General features: G+C 40.8%; 1 protein-coding gene across 5 annotated transcripts in view; it reads right to left on the bottom strand.

The window, feature by feature from the left end:
- Positions 1–3,458: 3,458 nt before the first annotated feature.
- The window catches only part of LOC138171963 (complement C1r subcomponent-like), a 29,173-nt gene continuing 10,979 nt past the window's right edge, over positions 3,459–21,652 (bottom strand). Inside the window, exons 1-5 of one of the 5 annotated variants that reach the window (XM_069101551.1) lie at positions 18,977–19,204; positions 12,626–12,722; positions 11,822–11,965; positions 11,620–11,694; positions 3,459–4,542 (exon numbers count right to left, since the gene is read on the bottom strand). In XM_069101551.1, coding sequence (XP_068957652.1) covers positions 3,773–4,542; positions 11,620–11,694; positions 11,822–11,965; positions 12,626–12,716 — 1,080 coding nt within the window. In that variant the 5' untranslated portion in view covers positions 12,717–12,722; positions 18,977–19,204 and the 3' untranslated portion in view covers positions 3,459–3,772. Of the gene's footprint in view, positions 4,543–11,619; positions 11,695–11,821; positions 11,966–12,625; positions 12,812–18,976; positions 19,205–21,652 lie in introns of those variants that run through there. The other 4 variants (XM_069101550.1, XM_069101548.1, XM_069101553.1 and 1 more) reach the window with 4 other exon arrangements.

Genomic DNA, 21,652 nt, shown 5'->3' with positions numbered 1-21,652 from the left:
GCCCTTTGTCTGGAGTAAGAGGACCAAGGTCCAAATTCCACTTCTGATATGACTATGCACTATTCTGGGTGAGTCACTTACCATTCTTGAGTTCAGTTTCTTCTATAAAAGGAATACTGGTCTCTGAGGTCCCTGGGTCTCTGAATCTATAATTCCAATTTGCATTCTGCCCAGAGAGACACCGATACTTAGCCATGGAGACAAATAAGTCTCAAGAGGACCACTAGAAACATTGTAGGAGGAGGTGTAAAGCTGGAAAAATTTGGATACTAGGATGGTTAGGGATGGGAGACAATGGGGGAAATAGGGATTTGGGACTAAAGAAGAAAGAGCTATTGCCCCTAAACTTCAGCCATCAGCCTAGAGACAACTGGACACAGTTCTTAGGTTATAGTCTGAGAGGAGGACTATCTACTTGGAGATCTCAGAAGTGGGGCAATGCTTTGTGATCACAAATGTGCAAGATCATTTCCTTAATGGTGAATTAGTTATGGACGTTATTCCTCCCTGAAGGGAATTACGAAGCTGAGTTATACACAGCATCTTCTGGCTGAATGTCAAAAATCCCCAATGATGACAGCAAAGAGGAAGAACTTAGGTCTGTTTAATTGATTTTGTTGACTTAGTGAACAGGATGGCTAGAGTAAAAAGGCAAAGTATTCCAATGACTGATCTTATGGCTATCATTTGTGGGTAAGTATTCAAGAGTTGGTGTGAGTGACATAACTGCATAAATCATTCTCTGGGTTAAAATGAATGATCATGGAGTCATTGCTCTGGAAGAGACCTCAGAGATAATTTCTGAGCCTGAAGTACAACCCTTTCATTTTATAGATGAGGAAACTGAGGCCTAGGGAGGTTAAGGGACTTCCCCAAGATCACATAGGTAGGAAATGGTAGAAATGAGATTTGAATTCAGGGAGATTTGTTGACTCCAGACCAGTGTTTTTTCTATTGCGTTATGTAGCAAGAAAAACACCTTTCTGAAACTGGTGTTCATTTATTAATTTTCAGAAATTAGATTCATTAGGGCAAAAACTCCCTATTCTCATGTAAAAATGAAAAAAAATGCTATGCTATTTAACTATAATTCAGTTCTATCATTAACCAGAATTTCTGTATAACTTATCTGATGAACTTTCTTTCTGTACAATGTTTTTTTTATTAATTTTGTTAAATATTTCCCAATTAAATGTAAATTTTTAACATTAATTTTTCTAACATTTTGAGTGTCAAATTCTCTCCCTCCCTCCTACTCCTTGAAAGGGCAAGCAATTGATATTGATTATATATGTGACATCGTGCAAACATATTTTCCTATTAGTCATGTTGCAAAAGAAAACAGACCAAAAAAAGAAAAATAGAGAAAGAAAAAAATATGCTTCAATCTGCACTCAAAGTTCATCAGTTCTCTCTCAGGAGGTGGGTAGCATTTTTCATCATGCATCCCTTGGAATTGTCTTGGATCATGGTCTTGATCAGAGTAGCTAAGTCTTTCACAGTTAATAATTCTTACAATACTGTTGTTACTGTATAAAATGTTTTCCTGGTTCTGCTCACTTCACTTTGCATCAATTCATATATGTCTTCCCAGGTTTTTCTGAAACAATTCTGCTCATCGTTTCTTATAGCACTATAGTATTTCATCACAATCATATATCATAACATGTTCAGCCATTCTCCAATTGATAGGCATCCCCTTGATTTCTGATTCTTTGCCACCACAAAAAGAGCTGCTATAAATATTTTTGTACAAATAGGTCTTTTCCCCCTTTCTTTGATCTCTTTGAGATACATCAAGTAGTGGTACCACTAAAGAATATGCTCAGTTTTATAGTCTTTTGGGCATAGTTCCAAATTGTTCTCCAGAATGGTTGGATTCGTTCATAACTCCACCAACTGTGCATTAGTGTTCCATTTTTCCCACATCCCCTCCAGAATTTGTTATTTTCCTTTTCTGTCATATTAGCCAATCTAACAGGTGTGAGGTGGTACCTAAGAGATGTTTTACTTTCCATTTCTCTAATCAGTAGTGATTTGGAGCATTGTTTCATGTGACTATTGGTAGCTTTGATTTCTTCTTCTGAAAATTGCCATTCATATCCTTTTACCATTTATCAACTGGAATGGCTCTTTTTATAAATTTGGCTCAGTTCCCTAAACATTTGAGAAATGAAGTCCTTATTAGAGAAACTTACTATAAAATCTACCCACCCTTTCCTATTTTCCTTCTACTTCCAGCCTCATTAGCTTTGTTTGTGCAAAAGCTTTTTAATTTCATGTAATCAAAATAACCCATTTTACTTCCAATGACTTCTCCATCTCTTGTCTTGTCATAAGCTCTTCTTTTACCTAAGAAACTTTCAAAGGCTAAAGAGCTTATTTATGAGACTTTCAGCTATCCAGCATGGCAGAGTGGAAAGAAATTTGGATTTGGAGTCAGATGGTTTGGGGATGAATTCCAACTGCTACCTGCCTGCTCTTGGGAAAGTCATTCACCTTTTCTGGGTCTCATTTTTTCATCTGTAAAAGGAGAGGGTCAGTAGATAATCTTGAAGTTTCCTTGAACTCTAAATTTATGATTCCATAAACATAGGTCAGTTAATACTAAAGTTCTCAAAGACAGAAAAGGGTAGGGGTTTCCAGGAAAGAGAAATGGGGTCTGGTAGATAACCAAGAGTAGGGGAAAGTCTTTGCATGAACCTTGAAGGTGAAAGAATAAGTGTAGTGAGATTTAAAAAAAAATGTCGTTGGAGAGCAAGGAAAAGACTAACCTACCCTTCTCTTGCTTGAGTCAGGGGGCAGCCAGCAATTCTTAATGGAAAAGAGGAGGTTGGGTCATTGAGGATTGCTTGACTTCTATGCTGTTAAGATGAAATAGGAAGTTAAAAAGAGGTCAAGAATGAATGGAACTATAAAGGATCTGTGAAGGAAGATGCTATCTACCTCCAGAGAAAGAACTGATAAATAGGGGCGGCCAGGTAGCACAGTGAGTAAGAGCACCAGCTCCAGTGTCGGGATGACCTGGGGATCGAATCCAGGCTCAGACACTTAGCACCACACCCAGAAATAATAACTGGCCATGTAACCTTGAGCAAGTTACTTAACCCTGATTGCTTAAAAAAAAAAAGAACTGATAAATAGTATACATAATATAGTTTTACATATATTTATAAATCTGCATTAAATGGTAGCCTTCTTTAATGTGGAATGCTGAGGGAGGGAGGAAGGGAGACAGTTTAGAACTTAAAATGTGACAAAAACTTAAATTTAATAAAAAAAAAAGAATGAATGGGAGAGTGCCCTTGATAGAACACCACAGGGATATATAGAAACCAGTAGGCAGGCAGGGTACTGGGAGAAAGAGGCTGTAAAATATTATTCACTTCTCAGATCTGTTTTAGTTACTGGAAGAAGAGAGGGATAGGAGAGAAGATAACTCATTTTATACCTTTGGGTTCTGGAGCAGTGATTTTAATGTGGATGCTGCTTGGGAAACAATTTTGATCTAACAAAGAGTCATTTTCTTTCCTTATAGCAGTGATTCTCAAACTTTTTGGTCTCAGCACCTTTTACCACTCTTAAAAATTGTTGAGGACCCCAAATAACTTTTGTTTATGTGGGTTATGTCTATTGACATCTACCATATTAGAATTAAAACGACAGTGTTGTTATGAAAATGGTTTTGACTTTGTGTTTTTCTGGAAACCACACTTTGATAACCTCAAACCTATGGTGATTTCTGAGCCAAGGCTAGAGCAATCCTAGGGACTCAGGTCTCCTCTTCCATTACGCTCTTGAGCCAGTCCATGTAGTTGAGGACCTTGGTGTAAAAGCCATAGCCTTTGCTGCAGTCAATGCCCCAGGACACAATGCCTGTGGCCTTCCAACGCTCTGTAGTGTTATCCCACACAGCAAAGACTCCTCCACTGTCCCCCTGGCAGGCATCTTGCTTTAAGGTCCTGTCTCCAGCACAGAACATGTTTGAGGAAAACACCTCAGTTCTATTTTTCTCCAGAAGCCAGGCCTCACATGCCTCTCGCTTAGCAATGGGCAGACTCACATATTTCAGCTTGCTAACAAGTCGTCCCCTTTCCATCCCAAAGCCACTAACATAGCCCATCAAGCCACTGCTATAGAGAGTCTCATTGTCTGGCAAACAGATGGGGAGGAGGTTGGGGCTCAGGGGGACACTGTTCTGTAATTCCAATAGTGCAATGTCACCTTCAAAGTTGTTTGCCTCTTCTGGGCGGTAGTCTGGGTGCACAATGACCCTACGGACAGAGTGAGCCCCCAGCTTTATGATCTCCTCTATGTCTGTGTGTCCTAGGAAAACATCCATATGCTGGTTCTTCTGGAAGTAGCTGTTCTTAGGGTAGATGGTATGGGCGGCTGTGAGGATCCAGCGATCTCCAAGCAGGGCTCCTCCTCCACGCCCATAGATGACAGTAAGTGCCTGCCATGGGAAGTTTCCCAGCTTTGCTTTAGATGCACCAAGGGCCCCCTGGTCCTGATCAATAGAGGTGGATGGTTGTCCACATACTGGAAGTCAAGAGAGGAAAGGACGAGGATATCATTTACATCATCATAACCAAGGTACATGGATGAAGGACTTATTTCTGTAGCAAACTGTGACACAGCTACCTCCCTCTGCTGAGAAAGAGGTTTAAAATAACTGTCTTGATCAGTAAAAAATGCAAACAATAAAGAAATGCAGACAAAATCATGTACATTACGGGTAAGTGAACTGAGTATTCGCGAGCAGGACCTGAGTGCTTGTTTTGGCATTGCTCACCCGCTATGATAAGCAGCAAGACGCGGCAGATAAGAGAGCTGGCCTCAGAAGCTGCGAAGATCTGCCTCCAACACATTCTAGAATGTGTGTCATTAAACCTCTCAGCCCTATAGGCAACTTCGTAAGACTATGAGTTGGAAAGAGGTGCTAACCTACCCTGGCAGAGGGAGCTTCCAAATGTAGGAGTTTCCTAAACTGGTGAAATGACAGGTCCAAGATTTTGCCCCTATTCTTCTCCTAATGCTCTCCCTTATCTCTCTTGCTTCATTAGGACCTTGCCCTTTGGAGGAACATTTTGAGCAAAATGAGGCATATTTATTTGTCTCCTATGTGGCCTTTCCCCTCCTTCTCAGTATGCATCCATCCTCTCCCCCTGGCTAATATTGCATTGGGAAGCTCTCCCGTTTCATAAAGTAATGAGCAATTCATTTGTCTGGAGGTGTCAGTGATGTGCTAGGTTACCCCTCTCAGGGGTATCACCATTTTAAAAGAGAGGACCTTAAAATCGAAGGAATTCAAGTCTAATGATGAGATTTTAGGCATCCGACTAGGGGCGATTTTTTTTTTTTTATTAAAGCAATTGGGGTTAAGTAACTTGCTCAAGGTTACACGGCCAGTTATTATTTCTGGGTGTGGTGCTGAGTATCTGAGCCCGGATTTGATCCAGGTCATCCCAACACTGGAGCCGGTGCTCTTACTCGCTGAGCCACCTGGCCGCCCCAAGGGGCGAGTTTTTAGGGGTGGGAATAGATGTCTTAAATCATATGGGGCTGCCTACTCATAAGTTGATTTGGTTCTCTTCTCCTCCTTCACTTCCTTGCCATTCCCCTGCCGTGTCTCCCTGTCACTTTTCTTCATCCTGGGAAGAATCCTCCTCCAAAGGCCCTACCCAAGACCTGCTCCTTGGTCTGAGACCACAATCCAATTCAGCGCTTCCTAATTGTCATATGGTGCATCATTATTGGGTCAAACCTTAGTTTTAGTACTTTGTAAAATCTTTTACTATCAAAGGTTCTTAAAAATCTATAAACCTTAAAAATCAACTGCATTTTCTTCCTGCATCCTATTTCTTTCTTTCTTTTTTTAAAGCAATCAGGGTTAAGTAACTTGCTCAAGGTTACACGGCCAGGTGTTTCTGGGTGGGTGCTAAGTGTCTGAGCCCAGGATTTGATCTCCAGGTCATTCCAACACTGGAGCCGGTGCTCTTACTCACTGTGCTACCTGGCCGCCCCCCCTGCATCCTATTTCTCCCACCCTTGATTTCCTCCTCCTGGTTTTTGCCCTCTGAGCCACTGAAAATCATTATCTGGACAATCTGAAAATAGAAAATTTAGAAATTATACTGCATAAAAGACATGAGTTTTCAGAAATGGACAATGTGAATTAATTTTTTTTCTCTGGAATATGCATCTATGCATTTATTGACTTTATTTGGGGAGGTTTTAAAAATTTATTCAATGAAGGTAGTAGGAAGGACAAATTAATGAAAGAATTAAAAAAATATATAAAGGATGATTCCTTGGGGAGCAGGAAGTATAAAGGGGAAAATTGAAGTAATATTAAAAAACAAAACATAAATAATATTTCAAAAGGAATTGTACTGCAGTTTTGAAAGGCAGCCAAGGCCTAATGGATTGAGACCTGGGTTCAAATCCTTTCTGTGACACGTATAAGCTGTGTGACCCTGGACAAGTTATTTAATGCCCCAAGTAACCTTCAAGTTTCAGAGTAGATGATCTAGGGGGGAAAATTTCTTTGGGTGAGATTTCCAATAGCAGTGAAATGAGAGGTCAAGTTGTTGATGGAGCTTTGGGACTTGGGTTATATTTAGGTTGGAAAACACTATTCCAGTCAACTAAGTACTAGTTAAGCTCTGTATAGTGTAATGGAACAACTCTCATGGAATTCTCTGCATTAACAACTCTAGAAGTAAAATTTGGTTAATTACTTAATATGGCAAATGTTATTATGCTAGTAAAAACTTGTACTTCTTTTGGAAGGAGGGATTGAGGCATAGGCATGTCTCTGGTTAGTAGCAGATGGAGGTTCAGTCACCTCTCTCCTTTGGGAGCAAAGATTAGGGAGAGAGAATATACCTGTGCCTTATTCAGTGGTGTCAAACTAAGATAGAGAGGAATCCTTGCATGGCTGTATTGACTTAGAAAGCCACAAATTAACATCATCTATGTTGTACTGAATTTTTATTTCTTCTGTTAAATTTTTTGCAATTACATGTAATTTGGTTTTGGTGTGCATCCTGGAGTTTTGTGGGCTGCTTGTAGACAGTAGGCATCAAATTTGACATTTCTGCCTTAGGTCCTGCCTTGTCTTCTGGGCAGCTAAGTGGCATAATGGATAGAGTCAGGGAGACCTGAATTCAAATACTGCCTTAGACACTAGCTGTATGACCCTTAGGCAAACCTGCTCAGAGGCAGCTGGTGTCTCAGTGGATAGAGTGCTGAGTTCAAATCTCACCTCAGACATATTCTGACAGTATAACCCTTAGGAAGTCACTTAATGTCTGTCTGCTTCAGTATCTTCAAGTGTAAAATGGGGATAATAACAGCACCTACCTCACTGAGCAGCTGTGATCAAATGAAATAGTGTGTAAAATGCTCTGTAAATTTGTTAGATATTGTTCCTGGTATCTTAAGAACCTACACAAAATCCCAATGACATTCAACTAACACACTCTATAGGGCATTTTTGTGTATACATGAAGACAGGAGGCAATGTGCCACAATGTGGGAAAAGCCCTCTCTTTGTGTATGGAGTCAAAAAGAAGACCTGAGATCAAATGCTGACTCCCTTGCTACCACAGTAGAAACTAGTAGAGTGAGGGGTGAAGAAGAGATGGAGATTTTGCCCCGGAAAAGCAATTGCCTAAGGCAGACGACACTCTAAGGAAGCAGGCAAGGGCAGCTGGGAGAAAAGAAAAATTAGAAAGTCAATGATAGCCATCTTCCTGTAGGTAAAGGACTGCTATTAGGAAGAAAGATTAGACTTGTTCGGTTTGGCTTCAAAGAATTAGCGTACAACTGGTGGGGGCAGGAGTAGGGAGCTAAGTCCGATGGGAGGTAGGTAGATTTTTTTTCATGAGATTCTTGTACAGAGGTCAAGGCTATCAAAGCTGGCAGGACACAAGCTCTGGCCCAGACTAGGAATAGGCCCTTTGTTCAATGAGTCCCCTCAGTCATAAGCATTGATCCTAAGCCCCCCAGCAGTAAAACTCTCCCCTTGGGATGGGACAACCTAGAAACATTGACTGGCCTAGAGAGGGGGTAATTCAGGGGAAAGATAAGGGCCCCAGCAACAGGGAGGCAGTGATATCCTTGGAAAGGCACCGGCCCCTACTGCAGGGGCTGAGGTGCTATCTCTCTTTCCCCGACAAGGATCTTCCCCTCTCTAGGCCAGTCAATGTTTCTAGGTTGTCCCATCCCAAGGGGAGAGTTTTACTGCTGGGGCCCTTATCTTTCCCCTGAATTACCCCCTCTCCTTCAACCCCACTTTCTCTAATTTTCCTGATGCTTAGAGCCAAGGTGTTGGAAATGAGGGCCAGGTTGAAAGTGTAGCTGGCAGCAGAGGTGTAAGAAAGCTAGCAGCTCTTTCAGTGATCCTAGGCTCTGGTAGAGGACCTGCTACTTAGGAGAGAGAAAATTAATTCCCCGGAATACAGAATTCTTCATTGTCTCTCAGAAGTTTCCTTTGGAGAAGAGTGGTAGAGGGTGGGGGCACTTTAGACAGAACAAGATTGTAAGCCCCTTGAGGGCAGGAAGATTGTTTTTTGCCTCTCTTTGTATACCCAGTGCTTAGAACAGTGCCTGGCACACAGTAGGTGCTTAATAAATGTTTACCGATTGATTTTTTAAAAAATGTTTATTGATTGAGAACAAGGCAGCAAGGCAGAAAAGGCTATTCCTTTCTGGAGATGCTTCCACTTTATCCCTCAAAGCTTTTTAAGTTGTTGGAACTTTTGTGGGAGTGCTAAAGGGAACAGAGTGTTGGCATTTCAACAACTCAGCTAAAAGAGCCCAGTGCAGGGGAGTGAGGAGAATGTGTTCTGGACTGTGTTCAGACACCAACCCTTTGTCTGTTTCCTCCTCTCTAAAATTTGAGAGTTGAATAAGGGACCTAACCAGGGGCTAGAAGGGACATTAGAAGCCATCTAAACCAACCCACTCATTTTACAGAAGAGGAAGTTGAGTCCAAGGGAGATTAAGTGATTTGCCCCACGTTGCACAGGAGTGTCAGAGGCAGGATTTGAACCAGGATCCCCAGATGCCAATGCTCTTTCTACTGAACGATAAGGTAGTCATTAGGACACATTTTGTTGCTGTTGTTGTTTGGTTTTTGTGGTGGTTTTTTGGAAGGAGAAAGGCAGGGCAATTGGAGTTAAGTGACTTGCCAAAGGTCACAAGCTAGTGAGTGTTAAGTGTCAAAGGCCGCATTTGAACTCAGGTCCTCCTACCTCCAGGGTCAGCGCTCTATTCACTGTACCACCTAGTTGCCCCGAGCCACATTGTTAAATTTAGTTTGCATTATTAATATTTTCTCCATCATTTTCTTAAGTCTAGACAATCAGCAAAATAATATATCAAATTCTAATTGATAGTATTTGCTGATTTCTTAGGTGTAAATACTCACACTGAAAATTTAACAGTTGGTTCCCTGATTAGCTGGCTCCAGCACATGCCTCTCTCTAAGGATCCTTCACCGGTGTGTGACTCTATTCAGTCTCAATTTCAGCAAAAATTGAATGAGTCTCCCTCTGTGACCGTGGACAAGCCATTCCCATCTCTGGGGCCTCAATTCCTATAAAAATGATGATCTCTAAGGACCCTTTCAGCTCTTACATGATACTTTGAGGGTTTGGGGACAGTTAACTTCCAGTCCTTTTTCAGCTCCATTTCCCAAATCATCTATCTGATTGCCTTAAGGCTCGACACTCCCCAGTTCCCCTTTATTACCTAAGTCAGGTTTCTTGGACACCAAGTCCAAGAAGAAAGCTGAATTTAGCACCTAGTTATAAAGAATTGGAAAATGGCTTGGGGAGGGGAGGAAAGATCCAGACCTATAATTTCACTGGAATAGAAAGCTCCCTAGTGAGAAAATTCCTTTTGCTAATGTAGGTCAGCAACTTTTAGCTATAAAATTGTCAAGGGGCAAAGAGAAATTAAGTGATTTGCCCAGAGTCACGCAGCCAGATCATCCCAGTTCCCAGGATTAGCTCTCTATCCACTTGCCCAGGGCTGGGCAAAGGACAACAGAGTGCAGTCTGACACCTGTTTTTGTAGAAGCTAAGGAAGGCTAAAAAAAATTTTAAATACAATAAACAAGTTGTGGGCCAAAGTCCAAGGGCCATATTTGCTGATCCCTATTACTCTCCCATGACAAACAGTGAGGAAGTTGCAAGTGGTCTAATTCCTGGGATATAGTGGTAGGGCAGCTTCCGCAGGAACAGGCTCAGCGTATCTTGGTATCTCTGCCTCCTGCCGCAACATGGTGCCTCTACGTCCGACCTCCTAACTTCTTGTTACTTACTTGCCACTTAGGGTTTGCAACAGTTACCCCCGATGTAGAAATTCCAGTTAGCACTCTGATGCCACTTTCTACTGGCTGAAGTAAGTAATCACTTAAGTTCTGAGTCTCAGTTTACATATCTATTAAATGGCCCTACTAAATGATCTCTTAGGTCCTAAAATTATCTAAAATTATGGTCCTCTTACTCAATCTGCTTCTGTTTCCTTCTCTTGGACCTTCCCTTCCTCTGAGACCTTTCCGCTCCACCTGGTTCTGTGGTTAATCTAAAGGCAGAATTCTCTTTCTTCTATAAGTCAATAGGATCTTGTTTTTCCTTTTTCTGGTGCATTGGGAGGCAGGGGTTTGCTGGTAAATGTTTAACAACCCACAAGACACAGTTTTAAGTTTAATCTGCACCACTAACATTTTCTTCAAACAATCGACAAAACAATAAACCAAGCCCTGATTTGTAGCATTTGCCAATTTCTGAGATTTAAATGCTCACAGCAAAACTTTAGCAATGGGCCATCCCAAGTCTTTATGAGCTGGTTCAGAATATGCCTAATTGGAGGTCTTCAAGAAAAGACAGGTTTGTTATAGTGAGGATCCCAGGGCAGCTAAGGATAGAGTGTGGGGCCTGGGAGTCAGGAAGATCTGAGTTCAAATCTGGCCTCAGACGCTTACTAGCTGTGTGACCCTGGGCAAATCACTTAACCCTGTTTGCCTCAGTTTCCTCATCTATAAAATAACCTGGAGAAGGAAATGGCAAACCACTCCAGTATCTTTGCCAAGAAAACCCTAAATGGGGTCATGAAAAAGTGGACATGACAAAACAATAGTGGGGATTCCTTTTCAGGTGTGGGTTGGAATGGATGACCACTAAGGCTTCTTCTAGCTCTAAAATCCTGGGATATTGTTTCCTCCTTCATTTCTCCTACCTTTGCTTCTTTCCTCTCTTTTATTGATGCAAAGAATGTTAGAGTCAGAAAGAGGGGAGGAGGAACTTAGAGGTTATTTAGTAACTATAGTCTAGCCCAATCTCTCATTTTACAGGTAAACTTCATGAACCAAAGCTCTGTAAGGTAAAGCAGTTTGCTTGAGGTTACATAAAGTGGGCATGTGAAGGTGTCAATTTCCCCTCAGTAAGTTAACAAGCATTACTTGTGCTTGCTGTGTGTCAGACACTGTGCTAAGTGCAGACCTTTAATCTTTTTTTTTAATTACTACATGCTGACTCAGTGTCTGAGGGCTAACTTGGCAGGGGGTAGAGCAGTGAAGACAAGGCTGTTGTGAGCTCTGCTTACCAGGTGAACATTGAGAAAGCTTCCCACTTCTCTCTCTGCCTTTCCAGATGCCCTGGGTTGAGTCAGTGAATGTTCCTTGGGGGACAAAATGAAAAGATGAACTAAGGTGTTTAGAATTTGGAGGGTGGGGGAAACACATGCACAGAAGCTTCTTGTCTGGATAAATTAGGGGGGCTGGATAAATTAGGGACTGATTCCTTACCAGGTAGAGACTGGCCACTGGCCACAGCAGGTACTATCTTGTAATATGGCTCATGGCATGGATAAGGGATTTTATCTGGGTAGAAATCTTCTCCAGACTCAAAACCACCATAGGATAGGTTTTGGAGAGGACTGCAGGTCATGACTACAGGAAAAAAAAAGATTTATTATTGGAATTATACATATTGGAATATATGTACTGGATATATACTGGAATTATTTATTAGCCCCCTCTCACAAAGAAATTTCCTGTAAGTCACCCTGAAGATCTCCTACTATCCTTCCAGCATGGAGTAACTATCTGGGACAGGTCTTTCTGACTTTTGAACATGTAACAGATCTCTAACTGCTGAGCTCTTTCTTGAGAGGTAGTTACAACTTAACACTACTTAGATCAAGTATACTAATCCTTCCAATAAAGCCCAGAGTGAACAGGACTTTGCCCCAGCCCACCAACATTTGGAGAGACAGGCTGAATTTCCTTTTCAAGGTTACTACAGTTCCCATGCTTCACCTCTGGGCCTCCTGGCTAAAAATGGCACAATGGATCCACCTGCCACCCCCAGCATCTCATTGCCATGGTGCCTCTCTCCCAGGCTTATCCTCCTTCTAGATTCTCCAGGCACAAAGGCTGGTATCTCATGAGGACAGACCATCCCCTCTCCCTATGAGATAGCATCTGCCTTCAGTCTGTATTCTTTGAGTTGTTACACTCCTTGACTGATTTTGATCCAGGTCCAGGTATAGCTAGTTACACACAGAATGTGTTTTCTGGTGAAGGTCACCTCATGGGATGGATGCTTACCCACAACTTGATAGTAGATCAGGAAGCCCTTGAAGAAGATGGTGGTCCAGTTTTCCAGGCTGGAGAATATTGTGTAGAAAGGAGACTTCATTCTCTTCTGCTAGGGTACAGAATCTCTTTGGCTGGGATAATTCCCTCATACAAATCCTGGTTCCCCACTAACCTGGATCATGTGGATTCAAATCACTGAGAACCGAATGAGAAGAAAGAAGAAGGACGAGGGGAAGAAGAAGAAGGTGGAGGAGGAGGAGAAGAATGGCTTAGGCCTAGGCAGAAAATCTCAGCTTCATGTTGGCTGTAGGACACTTCCTAGACTCCATGGAGAGACCATATGATTGCTTTAGCAGTGGACTTGCCTGCTTAAGTATGTAATCTTAGAATACATTACAATAATTAGATAGTCAGTGATACTGTTTCCTTCAGCCTACAAATGCTACGTTTGGGGAAGAGCCGCCTAAGGTAAAAAATTTGCAGTGAAGAATTCACTTAGAGATTAATTCTTATGATCAGGAGTTAACTCTACTTGCTTCAGGGATTCATAATTCTTTTATCTGTGGGTATACTCCTCCCAACAGATTTCAATGTCCTTAGTACCTCCATGGATCTATCATCTCATCAGTGTGAGTTTTCCCATCTATACCTTGTCATAAGTGGGCGGCATGGTGGCAATCATGGTCTCTCATAGTGGATAGGGAACTGGACCTGGAGTCAGGAAGATCTGAGTCCAAATCCAGTCTCTTGATAATTGTGTGACTCTGGGCAAGTCATTTAACTGCTCTTTTCCTCAGTTTCCTCATCTGTAAAATGAGTGTTATAATAGCTCCTACCTTCTTGGATTGTTGTGAGGACCAAATGAGTGCCTGGAACATAGTAAGTGCTATATAAAAGTTATTTTTATACTCTTGTTCTTATTTCTCTTTAGAAGGGTGGCCCCAAGTCCTAGGAACCTCCCTTCTTAGTATCACAGATACTAAAAGTTGGAAAGTATCTCAGAGGTCAAACTGTGCTCAAACAAAAATCCCCTCTACAATATACCCAACAACTCTTCAATGCATTCAGCCTTTACTTCATGATCCCCAGGGAAGGGAGAGCCCCAAATCTCCTAAGGTGACCCATTTCACTTGTAGGTAACTCTAAGCAGTTCTACCTTCTATAAATCCTACATTTGATTCTTTGAAAATTCCCCTCATTCAGGGCAGCTAGGTAGCTCAGTGAATACAGCACTGTCCCTGAAGTCAGGAGGACCCGAGTTCAAATCCGATGTTGGACACAACACAAAAAACTAGCTGTGTGACCTTGGGCAAGTCACTTAACCCCAATTGCCCTATCTTCCCCCTCCAAAACAGAAAAAAAAATACAAATGAAAATTCCCCTCATTGGTCCTTATTCTTTCTGCCTTCTGGGGCCAGAGTAAGTTTAAAGACAATAACTATTATATTATACTCGCTTACTCTTTTTTTATCCAGGTAAAATATCCCATTCATACATATTATGGCATGGATTCAAAGCTCTTAACTATACTGGTTGCTTTCTTTTACATTTCATTATTCTGTTCATTATTCTCTTTGCAATTTCACTCTTAAATATACTCAAGATGATATGGCTGAACTAGATCTCTTGACAAGCTTCCTTCAAACTTGTTTATTCCTCTATGGCTTCTTGCTCTTTTGCAAGGTGATGCCACTCATAATTTCCCACTGTTCTCTGAAAGATTTTACCGACAAATTTATACTCTACTAATAATATCTGATCCTAATAACAATATTGAATTTAAAGGTTTGCAAAACTCTTACATAATACAATATCTTATATGATCTTACAACAACCTTGTAAAGTAATTGCTATGTTATTATCAACATTTTTCAAAAAAGGGAACTGAGGCTCTGAAAGGTTTAATGATTTGCTTTGGTCACACAGCTAGCAAGAAAGAGATCTGAACCCAGGTCTTCCCGACTCCAAGTTCAACACTCTACTCTTAGTATTGCTTTGGCTGTCATATTTCTCCACTTGATAAGAGCAAGTGTTCATTTACTAAGGTTGTTTCTAATCTCTTTAGGTCTCTGTGTTGTGGTGATTGCTATACATTAGTGAAACTTCCTGAGGAAGTGGGGAAATTCTATAGTGATATCTGGTTTTTAAACCCATTTTGGGGCACCAATGGGTGGTTTAAATATGTCAGGTTGAGTTGCCTAATTTGAATGCCATATTTTCTTATTTTTGTTCTTTTTCTAATTTAGTATTGCTTTTGATTTTGGTTCTAACAAGTCTATGATACAGTTGTACACAGATAGCTTGTTCAGAAACAGATCTGTAACCTGTCATTTCCTCACTCTTACAATATAACCCATTTCATTTTTCACAATATTGTTCAAGTGCTTATGATGTCTCTAATGCTTCTCAACTTTTTTCTCAAAGAAAATATTCATGATAGATATAACTCTTTAGGATAGCATCCATATTTTTGGTCTCTTATTTACTACTTCTGAACCATGTTTTCAAAATATTTTTGACATTCTCTTCTATGTCCAGTGTAAGAGATAGACCAAGACACATGTGAAATAAGTGATCACTCCCTATGTAGTGAATGTCCTGTCTTTCCAATACTTCACAACCAGTTGACTTCCCCAACTCTAAAAAGACTAGCATCTGGGTCTGGTTCCATGCATCAACTTCCTGTAAATAACAGCCCTATTTATTATAGCTCAGTTCTCTCTCCAGAGCTATAGGCATCATAGTACCCAGTACTCCTACCAGGGCAACATATTAAGGCTTAAAACATTACATAGATAACTACAATATTTCACACAATAACTATCACCAAGTCATACCAGAAATATAATTCTTTGTGCCTTTTAGCCTTTTGAAGAGATCTGTCCCAGTCTCCAAAGTTAAGTATACATCTACTCTCTAGACAAATGTCACCTTGTTCTAACCTCCCATTTAAGAAGATGACTTTGAATTCTTTCCATCCTATCCATTTCATCAAGTATTTATTAAGCACCTCCTGCATTCCAGGCATTGTTCTTGGTGTTGGATATATAAAGACAAAACCAAAAATGTCCTGCCCTATAAAAGAAATTTATGTTCTTCTGGATTATAATTAGTAGGTGCAAGGAAATAAGTAGAGTTTAAATGGTAAGATGAACATTGGAATATAGCTCTTTCTTGATAAATTTGACTCCAGTGAAGTAATTTGCTCCTTGAGGGGAATTGAAGATACCCATACCCCAATCCAATCCCCTATTTCTTGTGGTCAGGGTATTGACATGAGGAAACAACACATTGACAAAAGTCTCCCCACTCTTTCTCAAGAAACAGAGGGTGTCAGGAACTTCCTAATGCAAGCCTCAGGGAGTTATCTTTGCAACAAGTGTTTTTCTTTCAGTAATCTTACTATGTTTCCATCTCATGCCCCAATTCTGATCCTAGGATTCTATGCCTAGCTCTCCCTGAGATAGTGGGGTGGCATTATATGCAGTGCACTGGACTTGGAATAAGAAGATCTGAAGATCAAACCCTGCCTTAGACATTCACTTGTCATCTATGCCTCAGTTTCCTCATCTATAAAATAAGGGAATTGGACTTAATGACCTCCAAGATCTCTTCCAGTTTTGTTTCTATGAAATTCCTCCCAGCCTTCAGAGGGATGTGCCCATGAGGCTGTTCACAACATTTATAGAACAGAAGAGGCAGCTTGACTTAATGGAAAAGACAATTATTGAATTTGGAGGCCTTCAAATGAATCTTAATTCTGCTATTATTTGTTCTTCCCCAAACCCTCCCCTCTACGGAGCTTCTCTGTCTTTGTTGAATATTTCCTCAACTGCAAAAAGCTGATAATAATAGCACCCACCTCGAAAGGTTGTTGGAGTATCAAATGAGATAATATTTACAAAGCTCTTAGGCTCTATATAAATGCTTATTCTCTTCCCTTTCCCTATTGAAGACATCATCATTCTGGCAGTCTTCCAGGTTTTTAACCAGGTTATCCTCCATTCCTTACTTTCTCTCACCTGATATAGACACAGTTGCCAAATCTTTCCCTTTCTACCTTCACAACATATGCCCCATCTGATCCCTTCTCTCTATACTTGGAGCCACCACCATATTTCAAGGCCTCATCACTACTTGCCTGGACTATTGCAATGGCCACCTAATTGGTCTCCCTGCCTCAAGTCTCTCCCCATGTCAATCTGTCCTCCACACAGATGCCAGTATAATTTTCCTTAAGCACAGATGTGGCCATATCTCTCTAAGTTAGGGGTTCTTGACCTGGCTTCTATGAACTTCTAAATAAAATGTTTTAATAACTATTTCAGCATGATTTGTTTCCTTTGTAAGCCTATGTATATTTTATGTATTCCACATTATTCTGTGGAAAAATTGGGACATTAATACAGTGTTGGTAGAACTATGAACCAGTCATTTTGGAGAGCACTCTGGAATTATATCCAAAGAGTTATAAAACTGTGTATACCCTCTGACCCAGCAATACCACTTTTACGTCTTTTTTCCAAGATGATCAGGGAAAAAGGAAAAGAACCTATCTGTTCTAAAATATTTATAAAGCTCTCTTTGTGGTGGCAAAGAACTGGAGAGTGAGGGGATGCCCATCAATTGGGGAATGGCTGAATAAGTTGCAGTGTATGATTGAGATGTAATACTCCTATGACTTAAGAAATGGACAGGCTGATTATAGAAAAATGTGTAAAGATTTGCATGAAATAAAGCAGAGTGAAATGAGCAGAACCAAGAGAACATTGTATACAGTAATAGCAATATTGTTCTAAGAGTAATTGCAGATGATTAAGTTATTCTAATACGAATATTAAAATCAACTACAAAGGACTTAAGAAGGAAGATGCTATCCACTTCCAGATAAAAAATTTATATATAGAATTATGTATTGTATGGTTTCACATATGTGTGTGTGTGTGTGTCTGTGTACCTGTGTTAAATGCTGGCCTTCTCTACTGTAGGAAGGGAGGGAAGGAGACAGTTTGGAATTCAAAACGTAACAAAAAATATTTTAAAAAAGATTTAGGGGGGCAGCTAGGTGGCGTAGTGAATAGAACACCAGCCCTCAGTCAGGAGGACCTAAGTTCAAATTTGACCTCTGACACTTAACTAGCTGTGTGACTTTAGGCAGGTGACAACGCCTATTGCCTTGCCTTCCCTCCTCAAAAAAAAAGAAAAAAGAAAAAGAAAAAAGATTTAAAAGAGGAGGGAAAATATTTTCCTGAAAAGAGGGTTATAAGCTTTACCAGACGAACAAAAATTTGAGAGCCCTTGCTCTAAATTAATTAACTACATATTGACAGTAGAATAAAATAATAAACTCCTCTGGATGGCATTTAAAGCTCTTAGAATCTTGCCCCAAACTATCCCCAGTCTTATCATAAATCATTCCCCTTCTCTCATTCTGTGGTCTAGTAAAGTCAAATTGGCTTTCTCTCTGTTCCTCTCACACACCAGTCCATCTCCTGTCTGTAACTTTTCAATAGCCCCATGCCTAGAATGCCCTCTCCACACCCCACCCCCCACCTCTGAGAATTCCTCACATCTTTCAAGAGGCAGCTCAGAGACCACTTTCTACATGAACACTTCCCAGATCCCTCTAGTGTCCCCCTCCCTAAGTATTTTGCATTTAACTAACACAATTTGTTTTTTATTTATTCTGCATACCCCCACCTATATACATGTCTCTTCATGATGAAACATAAGCTCCTTGAGAACAGGGAATTTTTTTTTTGGGGGGGGGGACTCAGTTTCTTCTATAAAACAGTCTCTAATTGGACTAACTTGATTTGTCAGATCATTCTGGCTCTAAGTCTTATGAGCCTATGTATCCCTTCCTCTATGCTCAAATTTAAAGGCAAATACTGAAAAAGGAACCCAGGATACTAGTGCCCCTTCTGGTGCAGTGAAAGTCTCACTAGTCTGACTATAGCTCTACAAGAGGAGACTTTGCTGCCGAGTCCTTCAAGTCCACCACGCTTTTTCTGGACATCAAAGTCCAGCTAGGAGGAGGAGCCTCGGCTTCAGGGGAAGCGTCTGGATGGTGCAGAGGAGAGGGAGACATCTTGTACAGGATTGTAAAGGCTCCCCAAAGAACAGATATGATCCACTGAAATCTAAGAGCCACACTGGGAGGTGGAGTGCCTGGGCTAGGACCCTACTACCCCGCTCCTGCCTCAGCCCAGAGCTTTCTACTGCGTAGATCATCACCAAGAGCTTCCAACAGTCCCCTGGGGGCCGGACTGACCACCTCTGGGTCTTGGCCATTCCTTTTCCATATGGTCCCTCAAGCGCTCCTCCCGTACCAAGTCCTCTAAAGGAGAGCTCACTCACGTCTTGTAAATCCCGGCTATAGGGCAGTCTCCTGGGGATTGCTCCGTAGGCTGGAGCAAGTGAATTGGTTCGCCTCTGCCAATGGAAGGGGAGGAGGGGCCGGGGTAGGACTGGAGGAGAATGACTGGAAATGAGTTCTGTGCTAGATCAAGTTCTTTCTCTAAATATCTGCAGAAGGCGACACCTGCTGTCGCAATAAGGGAAATAGCAAGGCTTTTGGACTAGATTTTTAATTCAGGTCGGGCATAGGGCAATAGAGAAATCCAAGGATTAGTCCATCTTCTTTTTGAAATTTTTATTTATTTTATTTTTAACTTATGAAATAAAACAAGCTTTTCCATAACATAGTATAGTAAAAAAGATGATTGCACATGAAACTGAAAAACTATTATGTACGACGTGCTATTCCTTTTAGATATATTATAAAGTCATCATGTACATTTCTTTTACCCCCTTTAGTCAGCCAGCAAACCTGAAGCTGAGCTAGGACGCCGGAGGAGAAGGTAGAGGAAAGTTTAAGTGACTCCTCCCTGGCCCTTTCCTTCCCTCTTTAGTTCTGAGTCTCTTTCGTTTCTCATGGCTTTGCTTCTCTGTCTCCTTTATTCTATGAGTGGTACTATTATTCCTTTCCCTTAGGGATCTGTCTGAAAAATGGGAGCAGGGGGGTTCTACCTCCATCTCAACAAATGTAGTGAATACTTCTGACTTCCTCCTCCCAGAGCCAGGTAAGATACATTTCCCCACTGCCCTCCAGGGGCGCCCCGAGGGAATTTTTTTTTAGAGTGGGAGAGAGGAGAGAGAAATTTCTTTTATTAGCTCAAGCCCCCACCTTGCCTGGCATACAGTAGGTGCTCAATAAATGCTTACTGACTGATTTACCTTGAGATCCAAAAATGCTTTGGTAGTAATCAGCTACAAAAGGAATTAGAGGTGTCTGTGACTTTCCCAACACTCAGAGCTCAAATTCCAAAATACCTTACTGATTTTATAGAAGGCCCATGGGGCATGACCAAGTCCCTCAATGTCCCCTAATAGACTTTCTCCCATATTTATTTGCAATGTTGGCAATGTCCAGGCCTTGTTCATGCCTTGTGATTAACATAGATGTTTTCTCACCTAATAAAGCTATCTGACCATAGCCTCTTGTCACTTACTTTAAATGGAACAGGATAATTCAATTGATTGACTCAATGAACCCTTACACCTGCATAGGGGTGGATGGTCTTGGAAAAAGCTAGCCCAGTCTCCATGGCAGGGAGAGGAAGGGAGGACTCCAGTAGATAAAATTCCTCCAACCACAAAATAAAAGTCAAAAATGAAAAAAAAATCTGCTGTCAAAGACATGAGGATGCATAAGGTTTAATGTAGAAGGTGGTGCTTGATCTTAGTTGGAAGTAAGGAGAGAGTGCACATAAAAGCATAGGGAAGGGAATGTTGTGAAGAATGCTATCAAATTATCTCATTTGATCCTCTCAATAACAATGGGAGGTAGAGATAGGTGCTTTTATTATCCTCATTTTACAGTTGAGGAAACTGAGGCAAAGAGAGGTTAGGTGACTTGCCCAAGGTGACACAGTTAATAAGTATCTGAGACCAAATTAGAACTCCAGTCTTTCTGACTGAAGGCCCAGTACTCTATCCCTGTCACCACCTAGCAACAGAAAGGCCAATTTGGCTAGACTGTAGAGTATGGGAATGGGAGTAATGTATAATAAAGTAGGAGAGGGCAGGTTGGGCCGAGTTTGTAAAGGGCTTTAAGTGCCAAACAGAGAATGTTAGATTTTAGGCATCAGGGAGCTACTGGGATTTGTCAGTAGGGTAGTGACATCATCTATTCTATATATTTTGGTAGTTTTCTGGAGATCATATTCACATGCCATGTTTTTTTCTGCCATTCCTCAATTAATGGACATTCATCTTGTTTATAATTCTTTACTACCACAAAGAAGGCTGCTGTGAATAGATGACTATAGAAATTAATGAGAGGATATTTTGTAGAATTGTACAAAATAACAATAAAATTCCCTTGGAAAAACAAAAGGGAACTAATGAGAAAACATATGCACGAAGGGGGCAAAGCACTGCCAAACCTGAAACTGTATTTATAAAGTGATAGCCATAAAGCAAAACAAAACAAACCACCATTTGTTACTGGTTAAAAAATAGAATACATCAAAGGAAGAGACTAAAAAAGAAATAGGACAATCAAAAATAGTAGTCTCCGTGTCTGCTAATCTGGAGAACATAAATTACTAGGGGAAGGGCTTGCTTTTTGATGAGAACTGTTGGGAAAATGAGAGAGCATTTTGCCAGAAATTAGGCTTACACCAACATCTTATATATAGTTCAATAGGCTCAAAATATATACATGACCTAAATATAAAAAATTGCATCATGAAAGAAAAATAGCAGAAAACTAGATCAGGAACTTCTCATAAGTATGGGTAGGGGAAAATTTCCTAACTAAACAAGGGATAAAGATTATCAGAAAAGATAAAATAGATAATCCCTTAACAAGCATTTATGAAGTGTTTACTATGTGTCAGGCCTTGTAAGTACTGGGGATACGAAAAGAAGTGTAAACACTCCCTTGCCCAAAGAGCTTATAGTTTAATGGAGGAGATGACCTGAAAACAGCAACATTCTCTCTCTCTCTCTCTCTCTCTCTCTCTCTCT

This window comes from Petaurus breviceps, unplaced genomic scaffold (genome assembly GCF_028583685.1).
Source record: "Petaurus breviceps papuanus isolate PSGF00001 unplaced genomic scaffold, PetGlider_PUasm1.0 470, whole genome shotgun sequence".
Lineage (NCBI taxonomy): Eukaryota > Metazoa > Chordata > Mammalia > Diprotodontia > Petauridae > Petaurus > Petaurus breviceps.
The sequence above is the reverse complement of the archived record's forward strand: the minus strand, read 5'-3'. Positions and strand labels throughout refer to the sequence as shown.